General features: G+C 38.6%; 1 protein-coding gene across 20 annotated transcripts in view; it reads left to right on the forward strand.

Annotated features, from left to right (window-relative positions):
* Nucleotides 1-17167, forward strand: part of UNC79 (unc-79 homolog, NALCN channel complex subunit) — a 315670-nt gene that overhangs the window by 207199 nt on the left and 91304 nt on the right. For 16 of the 20 annotated variants that reach the window (XM_053224882.1, XM_053224883.1, XM_053224884.1 and 13 more), the window contains 6 exons: nt 572-751; nt 2239-2304; nt 10562-10848; nt 13121-13303; nt 13890-14052; nt 16563-16712. In XM_053224882.1, coding sequence (XP_053080857.1) covers nt 572-751; nt 2239-2304; nt 10562-10848; nt 13121-13303; nt 13890-14052; nt 16563-16712 — 1029 coding nt within the window. The remainder of the gene's footprint in view (nt 1-571; nt 752-2238; nt 2305-10561; nt 10849-13120; nt 13304-13889; nt 14053-16562; nt 16713-17167) is intronic. The other 4 variants (XM_053224878.1, XM_027066504.2, XM_053224875.1 and 1 more) reach the window with 3 other exon arrangements.

Below are 17167 nucleotides of genomic sequence, written 5' to 3' on the forward strand. Positions count from 1 at the left end.
GTCTGACTTTTGATTTTTGGCTCAGGTCATGATCCCAGGGTCATGGGATTGAGCCCTGTGTCTAGCTCTGCACTGAGCATGGAGCTTGCTTAAGAGTCTTTCTCTCTTCCCTTCTGCCTCTCTGCCCCTCTTGCATACTCTCTCCCTAAAATAAAATTTTTAAAAAATTAAAAATAAGAAAAAGGGAAAATCATAGGCAATAGTCATGATAGGCAATAGTGATGACTTTTTTTTTTGAGAGCGAGAGTGCTGGGAAGGGGCAGAGGAAGAGGGAGAGAGAGAATCCCAGGCAGACTCCATGCCCAGTGCAGAGTCAGATGCAGGGTTCCATGTCATGACCGTGAGATCATGATCTGAGCAGAAATCAGGAGTTGGATGCTTAACCGACTGAGCCACCCAGGTGCCCCTATAGTGATGACTTTTTATATAAGACCCACCACAGAAAGAGAGATGAATTATTCATGTATCCATGAAAGATGTATTTTAATCTTGAAAATATCCACAGATTGTTTCAAACTAGTTGTGCTATGTAGCTTGTTAAAGAAAATAACATCTGATTCCTTTTGCACAGCTATCACTGCTGTAAGGACCAATGTCGCTAATCTCAGTGATGCGGCATTGTGGAAGATCAAGAGGGCTCGTTTTGCGAGGAACCGCCAGAAGAGTGTGCGTTCTCTGAGAGACAGCGTGAAGGGGCCTGTGGAATCCAAGAGGGCCCTCTCCCTCCCTGAGACCTTGACCTCCAAAATCCGTTGAGTATCTTCTTCCATCCTTCCTTGAAATCTGTTTAATGTCTTTCTCAGGCTGCCTTGTCTTGTCGAATGTTCACAGAGAGTAGCATATTTAGCAAACTGAGCTCCTTCAGCAGTTTTGGGCTTCAGATTTTCTAGAGGGTCACCCTAGGGATGTCAGTGCTATGGGGGGCTTTTTCCAGTTTGTGGATGAAGCAAAGCCCTGGTCCAGCAGTAGATTGTTTTGAAATGTAGACGCCAACAAATCCACTGAGGCCTGGCCAGAAACGCAGAAGCCCCATTCGCTCCTAAGTCCTATGATACGAAGGTGTGCATGACCAACCTTGTAACCAAAGAGCTTCCCTAAGAAGACGTAGACAGGTCAGACCCTGGCAGCGGAGGAGGCAGAGTGGAAATTTGGCGTACATTTGCTTTTCATGCATGATGGAGACAGTCAAACAAGCTCCCAGACAAACCAAAAATAAGGGTTGCTTTTGAAAAGGAAGAACCAGGCTGAGGAGAAGTTGAATTTCTGCACAACTTCACCAGATAATTTATACATAAAAAGAAGCTTCATCGCCAACTTACAAAAAAGACCACATATACTTGTTTTCTAAAGGTCTTTCTTTATATTGCACTTTGAAAGAGAACAAAAATTTCCCTAAATTACCAAATGACTAAATGACCACTAATGATTAGCAATGGCTCGTGAATGACGAATAATTAAAAATTCATAACTAAATCACCATACCAGTGAATGGGCACATTTAAATACGTTACTAACTTGTAAAATTTATTAAATGATTTAATTTTTAAACAACTGCTGTGATATCCATAACACAACCCCATAAGACATATTTCTTATCCTGTCAGAAGTGGAAAGGTTTGCTTTTTTCATTGGCATTTATTAGACAACAGCCTTATATAGCATAATCATTTTGAATCATAAATATGATTTGATTTTATTTATTGCATTTTTCTCTAATTTATGACAAGCTATAGAAATGTGGTTTTGTGAAGTTTGGAAGGAGTCAATGAAAGCCCTTTAAGCCATCAATAGCTCAGTTTTTCAGGGAGCAGAGATAGTAGCAGGTGGCCATTTAGGAATAACCTGTATTAGTGCTAGGCTACAGGGAAGACTGAATCAGATCCTAGAAACTGATATCTAGATTAAATAAATGACAATTTCTATGAATTTCTCAGTTCTCTTATAACTTAACTCGTCACTTTGGGGATATAAAGTTCGTTTATTGTTCTTTCTTGTTAACTGACTCCACATAACAATTTTGAAGATTAAGAGTTGAAGTAACATTCAAGGATGTTCTTGAGATTCACATAAAACCACAAAGCTTTTGTGACTCAAACATCTCTTGTGCGACATTAATTACAAATGGGACAACGAAACTTAAACATGCCCCTCCTATCCAGTGAGTTAGCGCTGAGTGTATTTTCTAGGCTCAAGTTGTTTTTAATGCTTATTTAAATAGAGTTGTTGTTGATTTTTAAGCTATGAGGTTGACCAGGCATGAGCAGTCTGCTCCAGCTCTCGGTGGGACACCCGAACAGACACCAGGTAGGTACTTCTGCTGTGGAAGGGCTGTGTGCAAGTGTCCATACCCCAGGTGCACAAGGTAAAGAATGCAGTGCCTGTAACTGGACCAGAGTGCTAGATTTAGGGTTTGCAAACTGGAAGGGTCTTACCCCAGAGGCTCAAGCATTTGAGCCCCTGACATAGCAGTTCTGTCTCTCTTAATATGGGTGGATGACTTTTTGATCCCATTCACTTTTGGTCCAGTAAGAGGTATCACATTACCTGAATATGCACTTTTTTCCCAGAGAGCCGTTATGACTAGAAGTATACATACTACTTATATTTGTATGTGTATTTACACATAGAAATATTATGTTCATCTATACCTGCTATAGGAAAAAACATACATTTCATTTACATTTTAAAAGGTTATACATTGGAGCCACCATCACTCATCCATCCCCCGTAGCCATCCTTGATTATTTGCGACTCTACGCGCATTTCTGTGTCTCCGAGGAAGGAGGATTTCAACTATTTGGAAGACCATAGGATCATATTCAACTTGGTTCAGTGTAACTACCATTTGATGTCCCTTGAGAGATTACAGTTCATCATGAAGGATCCTAAGGATTGAGGGGGCACTGGCAAGGCTGGGACAGATCGAATGTTGTCTGTACAAATGCCACAGTGCATTGGGAGGGTTGTGAAGGGTCTGAATACCTGCTTTTTTGTCAAAAACAAACTTGGTAATTACCACCCATTTATCATGCTATAGAACATTTGGGTTTTCATCTAAGAATAGTTTTAAGATAAACTCTTCAGAATGGCCTCAAAAGGAAAATTTCAAGTAAGGAGGCTTTTCAAGACCGTGTATGCTAAGTGTTATAAAAAATGATGCCAGAAGGAGAGGCAGCTAGGGGTGGAGTGGGGGGGAAGAGAGAGCCCCAAAGATTATGAATGCCAATGACAGGTGTTGGCCGGAGTGTATTTTCTCTTAAAATTGATGAGAAAGAAGGATCAGCAAACCCTTGGCTGAGGCCCCCTACCTTGGTTTTTGCATTGCTCATGCCTCAGCTGTACTGGGATTTAAAAAAGAATAAAAGTAACAACCTCTGACCCTTAGCTTCATTACCAATGTGGAATCCACCCAGTTTCTCTACAGTGAGGTCTTTTTGAGATGAGTCTTAATGCAATTTCATAAGTTATCTTTTATTTTACCCCATCTTTTCTTTTTGTCATAAGTCTTAGTTGAATTAATTATTCAATTAAAGTCTCTAATTATTATTATTACCCATTTTCACAATCCAACCAAAAGACTCCTCTCACTTCTCTTTGGGGAAATGTATACATATGTTTCTTGAAGTTAAAAAAAAAAGCCTTCAGGGGCACCTGGGTGGCTCATTCGGTTGGGCATCCCACTCTTGATTTCGGCTCAGGTCATGACCTCAAGGTTCGTGAGATGGAGCTCCTCATCGGGCTCTGCACTGATAGTGCAGAGCCCACTTGGGATTCTCTCTCTCCCTCTCTCTCTGCACCTCCCCCTCTCTTTCTCTCAAAATAAATAAATAAACATTAAAAAAAAAAAAAGCCTTCAGGCCTTTAATTGCCCCACCAAAAGTGACCAGATAGAAATGGGGCAGATAACAGCGTTGTTTATATTAAATATAAAGGTAAAGCTCCTGGAAAGGTAATTTACACAACACCACCATAATAAAAACTTGTTTAGATTTGGAAACAACTGGCTTAGCTTAAGAGGCCATTTCAAACTAGTTTTTCATTTTTGCATTATTGTTTACTAGACAGTATATTTTTTACCTTGGGAGCAAAGACATGCCAGGATAATCATACGATTATACAGGATGGTTTAAGATAGTAATTAAATGGAAACTGAAGAACTTGTTACTTGCGGAACATACTTTTGTTCCGTCCAAGTCTTGAGCTTCTCTGTGCAAGACCTCTTCTTGACTGGGCCTGAAATATAGCATATGCCCTTTAATTATGCATCAAGACTTATTTTAATTGCTGTTTAGGCTGAGCTTTTTGGCATTGGATTTGTAACTAATGGCTTTTTTATCTTAGCTTTTACATATTACATACGGCAAATTTTGCATCAGAAATACACTTGTATAGAAGGTGTACTTCACAAGGCTAGTGAAGAGCTGCATTCCTTTATGACGTTTGTGAGTCAAATCAAAGATCTTTGCTCATAAATGAAATTCCCAGGAAATTATAGCTGGAAAATTAGAGGTATGTTAACATTCTCATTTTACAGAAGAGGAACCTGAAGTTCCCAGAAAGGAACACGTTTCACAAGCTGTTGGTGACAGATCTGGGTCTCAAGCCCAGGCGTCTTGGTCTCTGGTGCAAGGCATGCATGGTAACTGCCAACTGGAGCTCAGCACCTTTATTTAATCCTAATTGATGAAATATTCAGTTTCACCTGCTAATCTGAAATTGGTATAATTGTAATTATTTATAAGGTATATTTTCACTGATTCTGTGAATACCAGGAATTACCTTTGGTGATTCAGAATACCTGTTGAATATTAATTGAATATAATATAACAGTTTGATAGGTTGTAACAGCCTACCAGTGAAAAGCTAGTATCCACCCTTGTGGTCACGGGGAGCTTAATTATAACCTGTTCCTCATCCCCCAGAATAAAGAATTAAATAATGATAGGTATATAATAATAAGAATGACATTTCATATATGTATAGTACCTCTTTATCTACTAAGAGGGTTTTTAATATGAATAATCTAATTTTGATTTCACAATTCTGGATATGTATAAAGTATTATTATTATTAATTTTGCTTTACATGTAGATACAAAAACTGAGGTCCTCAGAGATTAAGTAATTCTGCTTAGATAATTTGCTCAAGATCACATATAACTAACTAGTTGGAGACTAATGCTTGAGTACAAGAGACTTGATTTGCTTTCTCTCCACTATAACTACCTCTTGATGCATTGATGTTAGGGTGTTCCTGCCCTGTACCACATAAAGACTAGTCTGGTTATGGAGCTAACCTGGGCGTTCATTTCTGCTACAGTGTGCCTTAAGGTCATGAGCGTCCACACCAAAAGAACTTCCCATTTAGGATCCCCAGATTGATCTAGAAGTATCCTAATCCCTAAAGCAACATGGGTACTCTCATTTCTACTCCAGCCTGCAGAGAGATCTTGAGATCTCTTGGTCTGAATTTGTATCAACAAGAGGTGTCCAATGCTACGTAGCATTGGTAAAACTCTCTTGTATGGGCCTCTCCTGCCCCCCCCCCCCCCGTTAGTGTCCCAGCCTAAAACTCCAAATTACTTCTTTGGAAGTAATTGGGAAGGGCTCTCTCTTTTCTTTCTAGAGGTGGTTAATAACTCACATCTTCACTAACTTGCAAAATGCCTATTGATCATTAAGATCCAGTAACTCAAAGAGAACAGTTATTTTTATAGGAATGCCCTGTTTGAAATAATGATTTTGGGAAATGATAGTTTCTATTGAACAAACATTTATTGGCCACCTGCAATACTAGGAAATATGAAGAATGCAAAGACACATCAGAAATTTTTATATTCTCAACTTGCTTATAGTCAAGTAAGGGAGATAAAGGATGAACATAAGTAAGCTCTCTTCCAGAGTGAATGTGACAGTGCTACAGGTTGGTTCACATGAGGTACAGCAGGAAGAGACTTGGGGGGCAACAGCCAGGTCTTGACTGGTGGATAGGGTGGGAAGGCATGGATGTGAGATAGGAAGAGGCAAAGGCAAGGATGGGGAGCACATGACAATATGGAGTTAGTAACTGGCCCCAGCTTTACAGCCCTTTTGTGGCTGTGCACACACACAACAGAACTGTGAATGAAGCTTTAAGTTGGGTTGATGGGCCAGGGAGATCGATGAGGTGGTGTCATTAGAACTATCAACATAATACACACTCATTTATAGTGCTTGATCATTGGTTTCTCTGAACAAATGCAGAGCAAGCTCATGGAAGTGTGCTTCCTTCCTCTACCTAATTGTCACTTGTTGGCTTGACAGGGGGTCAGTGAGTCCACTTACACAGAGGAATATTCCCTATTTCCCTAACCACTTCCTTGCTGTTTGGGGACCTCATCAGTTTTTTTTCCTATATAGAAGAAGTATTTATTAGAGATATTTATTTGAATTCAGTGTACTTAGACACTTAGGAATAATAAGCATCTAGTATATGTCAGAACCTGCCCCATATTCTGTGAGCGGTATAAAAATGGGTAAGACATAGCACTCACCTTCAAGGAGCCTTTGTTCCCATAAGGGAAATAGGCAAATGAGTAAATAAAAAGTTCTGCCTTATCAAAAAGAATAAAATCTTGCCATTTGCAACTATGTGGCTGGAACTAGGGGGTATTATGCTAAGAGAAATTAGTCAGAGAAAGACAAATATCATATGACTTCACTCATATGAGAACTTTAAGACACAGAAGAGATGAACATAAGGGAAGGGAAGCAAAAATAATATATAAACAGGGAGGGGGACAAAACATAAGAGACTCTTAAATAGAACAAACAGAGGGTTACTGGAGAGGATGTGGGAGAGGGGATGGGCTAAATGGGTAAGGGGCATTTAAGGAATCTACTCCTGAAATCATTGTTGCACTATATGCTAACTAATTTGGATGTAAATTAAAAAAAAAAAAAAAAAGTTCTGCCTTGCAGTTTGCCACATGAGAGTTAGGAAATGATAATGGAAATTTCCCCCCATTCTTCTCTCCCATCTTCCCTCTTCTCTTGTCTTTGGGGATTTATAGAATTTAGGGATCACACCCTAAATTCTGAGAGGCTGAGAGGAGGGTGGGGATATGTAGTAAGAATGGCTTCTGAGATTCATAGGATGAGATTGGCTGGGGTTGGGGGTGCTGGGAGAGTATATCACCCTGAGCAAAGATACAAAGGTGGGAAAGTATTGGCTATGTTCTGAGATCCACGTGTAGCCCAGCTTGTAAGAATGTTGACCATTTGGGGTGGAGTAATAGGAGATAAGTCTGGAAAAGCAGATCCTGATCCTGCCTGGTTTCAAATCATCAAATAAATAAAATTATATTACACTTTGGAGTTTCAATCAGTTGTGCCACTCTGTGGACAGATTATGATGGAAACAGTCCATGATAAATTTATGGTAGGAGTAACTCTGCCTCATGATTATAAAGATACTTACATTTTTCTTTAGAGAAATGGTAAAAGCAAAAATTCAACACGTTAAATCTCCATAGTTAAAAACAGATACAGGAATTTCATAGACTATGATTCAAAACTAGAATTCCAAAGTGTTTTAATTGTCACATCTTAGAGAAAATATCATAGTCCTTCAGTTTTAAAAAGGAAATTTCATGCCCTTTTTAGATAACTGAGCCAGTAATACTGTCCTTATCAATAAAGAAAACTCCAGTTTTTCTAAGCTCATTTTTCTTAGGGATTTGATTAAGGAAACTTTTTTTTTTTTTTTTTAATGGAGAGTGTCCCAGTGACAAACTTATGCTGTTGTAAAGAAAGATAATAGACACGGCATAGACTTGCAAAGCCCACACTAGAGGAGTGAATTTTGGATTGAAAGATTTTTTTTTTTCCACTTTATGCAAAAGGTTTCATCAACTATTTCTTGTTTTGTTTTTTTTTTCAGTACATTTAATGGTTAAAGATCACTCGTTATTGCTTATTCAGGGGAAGCAAAGAAAGAGCAGCAAACTTAAAGCTAAAACACTGAAGATCAATGAAGATATATTTCAAATGAAAATAGGGCATTCCTGAAGTGGTACTTAATCGTTAGGAAAATAGGATTTGACCAGAAAGGTTAGGTTACATACTTTTTGAACCAACGTCTACTTACAATGGGAAGGATTTTGAAATATTTAAAAGATGAAGTCTGATGATTTGTTTTCTAGACCTGAACTAGGATGGAATGATATGAGGAGCCAGCGTCTTAGTTCAGCCTTGTTTGGAACCCCCTTACTTCTGTATTGAGGTCCCTGGATACTTAGGGCCATAAACAAAGAGCGACTCCTTCGCAAACGCTCCTTTGTTCCATTTTTAACAGGGGGATTTTGGAGTCTAGCCAGTCCGAACTTGGAGGTGGCTGCACAGGACAGTGATACAAAGTCCCTTAAATTTTGCCCCCACCCCCCACCCCCAGCTGAAATAAATTGAGGAATGGAGCTATATTGTAACAGCCATCACTTGCTGTTACAGTAACATTGAACCCTGCAGGGGGCCTACATTCTCACACTTGTGACATTCTTGGTCCGATCTTGCCCAAAGCAATAATTCCTTCTAGTTGTAAAGTAATAGTCTGGAGAAGAGAAAAAAAAAAATCAAGATCAAATATTTTTCAATGCCGGAAAGATGGTTCTCTAAACTTTTCCTATTTTGTTTTATGAGGATTTACATAGGTATTGCTTTTGGTCTGATCTTCTATTTCAGACATTTAATTTAATTGTAATATACAGCAATGTTTCACATTTCTGGCCTCTTGGTAAAATAGGGTGTTCCACATAAATGACTTATTTTTTCCTGATGGCTGATGTGTGCCTCATAAATAATGGTGTTAGCAAATTATTGATCACTGTCATTGATGCATATAGAACACTGTAATAAACAGTCCTTAGGTTTTATAGGAATAGTTTTTGGTGAAACCTTCTCTAAAGTACATTGCACACATTTACTCTTCATACACAGACTCTATAAGATAGAAAATGTTAATGTCCTAGGGTCCTATTGAAGTTTGTCGGGTGGTTTCTCCTAAATGAGAGGCTCTTAGACTTAGTTGACAATGTTGCTGTTCACCCACTGCCAATGACCCCTTCTCAGTATATCACTCTTGAACAGACAAACATTATTCTGAGTATCTGGGGAAAACTAGACAGCCAAGCTTGTTACCTCACATGTACTTCTAAACTAGTAAATTCTCAAGTTGACATTACTTTCATGCCACTGCTCTAGGGAGGTGTTTGGCCTTGAGACAGCTGGTTTCGTCAGTCCCCAGAAGTAGTATTTCCTCTTTCTCATTTCTCTTGGGTGTGTCCTGAAAGATTGAGACTTGGCCAAATTAGTTGAGGAGTTAATGGATATAAATTGCTACCTACCTCCTCTTTGTAGCCTTCATCCCACAATTATACCGGATATAATCAAGGTCTGGTTTATAATGGTTTGTAACCAAAGCCTGTCATTGTTTAGCAGAACTTTTCTGGCAGAATGAGAGACGAGAGTGCTGGTGTGTGTCACCTAAGCCACCAGGCAAAAACCTTGTTTTCAACTGAGAAATTCTGATGTTGCCTGTCAAAGAAAGGGCACGAATTCAAACCCCAAATAACCCTTGAATAAGGCCCCAAACATAAATATAGAAGAGCTAATCTCACTCTTCCTTCACCAAAAGTCCCAAACCAAGCCAGATCAGAAGAGGCAGAAAAACAAGTGGAGACAGGGTATAATTTTTGACTTTGAAAAATAACAGAGACAAAGTCAGTGTCAGGGAGCTGCTCAGATACAATTATTTGTTAGGTTAAGAGTAAGTCAAGGACTGAGGTATTTTTTCTTTCCATGTAAACTCTCAGCTCACCTTCATGTGATACTTTTCTGTTTTCAAAAGCTCATGCTTCTTTCTTTCTGTCTGTCCCCTCCCTTATATGTTTCTCATTACATATAGCAGGGACTATAATTTACTATTTATAACTTTGACTATATCCTTCAAAGAGCACACACTGCTAATATCTCAGGATTTGGAAAAGAAAACTTTACTCCCCCACCCCACCCCCCGCCACCCCAACCAGCTGATTGATGAACATATCTGAATTGAGATAATAGTTTAAACAGAATAACTCAGTGGATGTTTTTGTGCTCAGTGGATTTTAGGATATTATTTTTGTGGTTATCTTTATGTGCTTATTTTACAAAGCTGGAAGAGAAACTTATCTTTATCATTGAGGATAAAACTTTGCCCAGAGACTTAAAAAATTGCTAAATGCAAAGCTTCTTTAGGTATTTTTATTGCTGTTCAAAGATAACCGTGCTTTCTAGTACCTTATTTTTATTTCTATTCCCTTATTACTCCCAAATTACTTGGTCGTGGATGGACACAATAACGTCCACCCCTGGACTAATGCTTTGCTTGGTAGCCATAGTTTGCCTTTAAATTTGTCCAGAACAGACCCTTTCAATATTTAGTGGAAGCAGCTAGAATGGTGCTTTATCGACACCATTTAGTGTGATTTTAGTGTGAACTTCCCTGTGAGGGAGCCACTCACTGATGGCCTTTCTTGCACTGACAGGACAACAGTCTCCTGAGAATGACAACACCATCAAGGACTTGCTCCCCGAAGATGCTGGGATCGACCACCAGACAGTTCACCAGCTGATCACAGTGCTCATGAAGTTCATGGCCAAGGACGAGAGCAGTGCCGAGTCAGACATCAGCAGTGCGAAGGCCTTCAACACAGTCAAGCGGCACCTGTACGTCTTACTCGGCTATGACCAACAGGAAGGTTGCTTCATGATCGCACCTCAAAAAATGCGCCTGTCAACTTGCTTTAATGCGTTTATTGCAGGAATTGCCCAAGTAAGTGTAAGCTTTCAGGAGCCCTGTTGTTGGGGTTTTAGGAGAAGCAAGTCATTAAGTTCCATTTGGCCAACATTGGTTTTGTGTAAAGGTTTACACAAGTCACTTTATCAGGTGGGGGTGTGTGGAAAGGAGTATGAGATGAGTAAGACTTACAGGGGGTATAGAATTTTGGGGTGGGGGCAGGAGTGAAACATACCTAACATAAAATTTACCATTTTAGCCACTTTTAGGTATATAATTCAGTGGCATTAAGTGTATTTGCATTGTTATGTAACCACTATCCATCTCTAGAACTTTTTCATTATCCTAAACTGAAACTCTACCCATTAAACAGTAAGGGAGTGTAGAATTTTTGTTTATGGGTTTTTAAAAATCTCGTATCTTTTTTGGCTTCAAGTGGAGAATTGAGTTAATCATACGACTTACTCCATGTTACATTATCATCACTGGCTTTTTCCGTGTTGTCTGTTACTGCTAACTGCTGAATTTTACACCATGGTGTACATTTACCATGCTTTAACTATACAGTCCCCCCGTGATGGATAGTCATTCCCCCAGTGATGGACACTCATATTGCTCCCATCTACTCACCACTCCATACAGCTCAGCAGTGAACATCCTGCACACGTATCTTATCCACCACTGTGAGAATTCCTTTCAGATACGGATAGAGGGCAGAATTAATGTTATTATTGGGTATATGTATGCCTAATTTGACCAGTGCTACAAATCTCACTCTCCAGAACCAATCTGCATTGGGTGTCGAGCATGGGGCTAGAGAGAAATTGATATGAATTTCAACTCTGCCACTGTTATTAACTGTTATGGCCTTAGGCATCCCCTGCTTCTTTGCTCATTAGTAACAGATTTTTGTTTTTGAAAGATTAGAGACACCATATTGCAAAGCCTTTAATCAGTGCCTGTCTCATGGTAGGAGTTCAGTGATGGTAGCTTTTATCAATTAGTTCAAATAGATTGTAATATAATGAACACAGATAAGCAAATTGGCAGCAATATGTATGTAGTTTTTTGCTGATCCTGGTAACTAGACGGATCAGCACGAATACTCAGTTGTTTATGATGAAGGGATCCTCCATTTCAGGCACAGACTCCCCTCCCTTCCTCTTTTCTTCCCTCACTACTCTCTTTTAAAAAAAAAAAAAAATGTTTAAGTTTATTTTGAAAGTGAGAGAGCACAAGCAGGGGAGGGGCAGAGAGAAGGAGAGGCAGAATCCCAAGCAGGCTCTGCACTGTCAGTGCAGAGCCCGATACGGGGCTCAAACTCATGAACCCTGAGATCATGACCTCAGCTGAGATCAAGGGTTGGACACTTAATGGACTGTGCCACCCTGGCACCCCCTACTCTCTTTCTATATTTATATTATGCATATTTATTTTAATAAAGCAAAAGATTAAATACAAATCTCCAGGAAACCCATGACAAAATAAGTCACTAACATTTTGGTGTATACTGCTGGCTCCAAATTTATATACATTCGTATATACATATATACATGTATATGTATGTGCACACATATTTTCTACAATAATGGGATCATATTATACATGTGGATAAATATATGTAACCTCTTTTAAACTTTATTATGAAGTCGATATCATGTAAATAAATTTGTATCATATCCCATTTAATGGCTACATAGTGTTGTCATACAAACAATCTTTCACTTAACTAATCTCGTATTGTTGACTATGGAGGTTATTTTCAAATTTGGAGTGACTATAAGGCTGGATATCTTTATGTATACATCTTGCAACAGTTGTCTGATTTTTTCCTTAAGATTTATTTAAATCTGTATTGGGGGCTGTAAGTACTTTTTCTTACTTCTGAATAGATGTTGCTAACTTGCTCTCCTGAAAGGCTGTGTTGAATAATACTCTTGCCAGTGACTTCTGAGAATGCCTGTTTTCCCCAGTGATTACCAATAGTGGGTGTTTTAATTGATTCTAGTTTAATTCTAGTTAATAGTTTAATAGGACATTTTAATAGATAAAATTTTATTTTTAATTCATAATTTAGTGGATAAACAATTAGATAATTAAGTGGATTCAAATGATTTTAATTTGCAAGTTTTTTATTTCTTGTGGGGTTTAACATTTCCCATTCTTTGTTCATTGGCCATTACTGTTAATATTTTGTGAAATGCCTTTTAAATATTTTGCCTATTGTTCTGATGGTTCAAATGTTCCTTTAGGCTTGCGAACGTTCTTTACAGCTTTCCTTCAGTTACTAGTATTTTTCCTCTTTCAGGTTATGGACTATAACATTAACTTGGGCAAACACCTTCTCCCCTTGGTGGTTCAGGTGCTCAAATACTGCTCTTGTCCTCAGCTACGGCATTATTTCCAACAGCCACCTCGTTGTTCCCTCTGGTCCCTAAAACCTCACATCCGGCAGATGTGGTTGAAGGCCTTGCTTGTCATCCTTTACAAGGTGAGTGGCTGTTGTCACTCCTTTTTAGGGTGCAATGATTCTCTTAGAGAGGAGAACACTGAAGAGATCTAATTTGAGAATTTTGTAGGAGAGTAATTTGACCTTCAGAGAAAGAATCATGATGTACAATTAGTGTTGAGAAGTCAAAATCCATTGGAATAGAAATAGAAATAGAGACCAGGCCAGTGGAGGTGCTACAAATGTCAAAAACAAAAAATAACAAATTGTAGGCTACTGAGATCAACAATCTCTGTTTATGGTCAGAATCTCAGATTTTATCTTTGTTTTAATTATTATGTCAGAAAACAAAGAAAATATTTAAAATTGCGTTCATGCCAGAGAATTTCCTTGAAAGGAATTGTAACTGAACTGGCACACATTGCCATCTGTGGTTTGGTACAAGTAGAAGGGAATGTGATCCCTTGTCAAAATAAGACCATAATAAAAACTTAACGGTTTTGCTTTCCTGTATATTTCTTTTTATCACCCCGAGAAATACTGAGAAAAACATCTAGCAAGATCAAGTGGAAAAATTCACCCTTCAAAATAACTGTTTATATTTTTCTCCCTCCATTTTATTGAGCAGTATCCATACCGAGACTGTGATATCAGCAAGGTCCTGCTGCATCTGATTCACATAACAGTCAATACACTCAATGCACAGTATCATAGCTGCAAGCCCCATGCCACGGCAGGACCTTTGTACAGTGACAACAGTAACATAAGCAGATACAGCGAAAAAGAAAAAGGTACTTTACCTATCTCAATTCTACCCCAAACTTAGCTTGAATATGTAATACATTTCTGGACAATGTTTTTCTTAGGAGATAGTGGAACGCCCCCTGGTATCATTCTGGAATCAAAAAACCGCCTACTGCTTCGTTAACGTTCCAACTTTCCTATGAATGTTGCTGCTTTAATTTTTTTTTTTAAACGAGCATTCCAGAGAAATAACTGATATGCTTCTAAAGCCCATTTCATAAGAAATGTGTTGTAAAAAAAAAAAATTGTCGGCAGTTTGGTTAAGTAGCCTTTGTAAGCCTTTTCCTGTGCGTTGGAAGCATCTTGTTTTGGGCTGTGAAATACATCTTGGTCAGCACTCCGTGGAACCATGAGCCATAATCTTGTCATCTCTAGTTTCCTCCTGAACTTTGTGCTCACAGATTTGAATGGAATCTAAATTCGCTCAATTGCTTCTTCCTAGCCTCCTTGTTCAGTAAGAATTGATTTACGGCAACTGAAATGCAGTTTTTGCTGCGTGGGTTTAAATTATTTCCAGTATCAACACTTTTTATATTGATAGCTTTTCTGCAAAGAAGGCAGTAGAATGAAACTTTAGATAGAGTAAAATCCCAGCCTGGGTGTTTTCAGATGAGAGATGAAGAACCAAGGTGTATGTCTTTAGTGCAAGTCACAAGGTGTCTAGACTGGTAAAAGGTGACATCATCTAATCCAATCCTGGGAGAAGGCCAAGCACCCCATGACCCTTTGTGTAGATTCTGACTTGTTAGGACTACTCTGGAAATACCTCACTAGGATGGATTGGACCAGTGTTCATTTATTGCTAAAAGGTCCAAGAATCTAGGTTGGCCGTAGATGGGAACTGTGAGACCGAAGTTCTTTAAGTTCTGGTAGCACTCCAATCCTTCCTGAAGAATATCTTGTCTACCAGCTTCGGTCCTAGTTTCTGGAAAATTGGATAGACTCAATTAAACTACAGAGGTCCTCAATCTGGGCTCAGCATTTGGGCCAGTCTCAGATGAGCCTTTCTGAATGGGAGGAGCCATCTTGAAGTCCTTCCAGCTCTCATTCAGTATGTTTTGAGAATTATTTCAAAATTATCTAACGGAAGTCACATAACTATTTCCTTGAAAACTGTATTTTTCGAAAGGGAATATATTTTTTAAAGGATGTAAAGAAATAGAACAGATCATTGTGTGGCATCTCCCCAGAAATGTGGGGATCTGATAGGCTTTGTCTTCTTTGCAGACGTTTTGTATCATTTTGATCATTAACACTTAGTTATTGTTTGACCCAAAGAGATTAGTATGATTATCTATCATCTGCTGCTTCAAATTTCATTTAGTGGTAGAGTCTTGTGTCTTAGGACAGGATTAATCCTTAAAATTTGGCTCTCTCTTGAACTCCCCGAATGCTCAAGAAATCTTAAATCGCTATAATACACCCGAGCCTTATTTTGTCATATGGGTAGACATAAAAATAGGCCAAGTACTATGATTTCAGTGATATTCACCTTGACTAGTAGGTTAATTATGTTTATTGTGGTATTAAATGCATTTTTGTAGTGTTTTGTTTTGTTTTGCTGCTTTGTATAGGGCTTTGGCTTTTCCAAAGGATGAAAGAAGAAAATTTATCAACTGAACTTTGTGGGTTGCAACATGGAAACCCTTTCCTCATTAATATGTTTTTGGGTTTATCTTTGATTTAAAAGTAGCTAAATAGGGATAAAAGAGTACCAGAAATAATCTTGGTAGGCACTCTAAGTGACAGGTTTGTTTACGGAGCCTCAGGATCATCGGCGTCAAAGAGGCTTTCTAGGATTCATAACAGTTACACATGGCAAACTCCCCAGAGAAGGGTCTTACTTTAATAGGGGGGAATGTTATTTTCTGTTTTCTTTTTCCTTTGTTTACTCTTTCAGTCCATAATCATTTGTGGAGCTTTTGAAATGACCAGTGGCTTCTCTAAGCTTTTTCTGTGTGTCGTGTGTCTCATTACCAAATGTAGAGTACAGTATTTTGCATTCACAAAGTATAAGGTGCATGTACTGTTAGGCTGTGTCTATGCCAGTTCTCAAATCCCAGGAAGGCATATGTTTTTGGAAAGGGCAAGACTTACTCATTGTGTTGAATTCTCTTTTGCCAAATTAGCCTGAAAATTCACCCAAAGCAGGCATGTTCAAGGAGTGTCACAGATTCCCGAAATGTATGCGTTATCCGATTTTAAGAGCATTGGAAAAGTGTCCCCACGAAGGCCCTACTGGAATATTGAGATGCCTCTCTTGAAAGTGCTGCCAGTTGTCACATGGGAAATGAGAGCCACCTTGTAACAGGTTGCTCTGTCAACATTTGGATAATTTGACATCTGGATGAAATACCAAGCTGTGGCCAGAACTTGAGCTGGTGTAGAAACCACCTCAGACTTTGTTCCCTCATGCTTTCATTGAAATGCTTGTGTAGACACAGCCTAAGAGAGAATAACCTCCTAAGTGTAATTTTGACTTTCTCTCCCCAATTAGAAGAAGATAGTGTTTTTGATGAATCTGATATTCATGATACACCTACTGGACCCTGCAATAAAGAGTCTCAAACTTTTTTTGCAAGATTGAAAAGAATAGGCGGCAGCAAAATGGTGAAATATCAGCCGGTTGAGATGAATGTTCAGAGAAGTATGAATTTTTTCCTCTTAGTAATTTTATGCAGAAATGTTGTACTCTACCGTTTGTTTGGGGTGAAATCTTACTTTTATTATGTTACTACACATTTTAATACCGTTGATTTTATATATATGTATGCACAAACAGTATATATATATATGCACTTATATATATACGTGACTGGATGGATACATCATTAACGTCATGATCGTCTTAGAGGGCCATTGCTTGATTTGATTTGTTGCAAAATGTTTGCTTCTCTTCCACACAATTTGAATACAGTTTCCTAGATCTGCCTCAGCCAAAAGCGATTCCCCTCTCCTGTGCACAAATGAATAGAGCTGAGGAATTATCCTGAAGCCTGATTTTGGAAATAAGATCTTAAACTGCCATTTCGGGTTCTTTCATTCCAGAGTTTTTCTGGTTTTCGAAATTAGAATTGAACTTTATAAAAACTTGGCCAGAAA

The sequence above is a fragment of the Acinonyx jubatus genome, chromosome B3, assembly GCF_027475565.1.
Source record: "Acinonyx jubatus isolate Ajub_Pintada_27869175 chromosome B3, VMU_Ajub_asm_v1.0, whole genome shotgun sequence".
Taxonomy (NCBI): Eukaryota; Metazoa; Chordata; class Mammalia; order Carnivora; family Felidae; genus Acinonyx; species Acinonyx jubatus.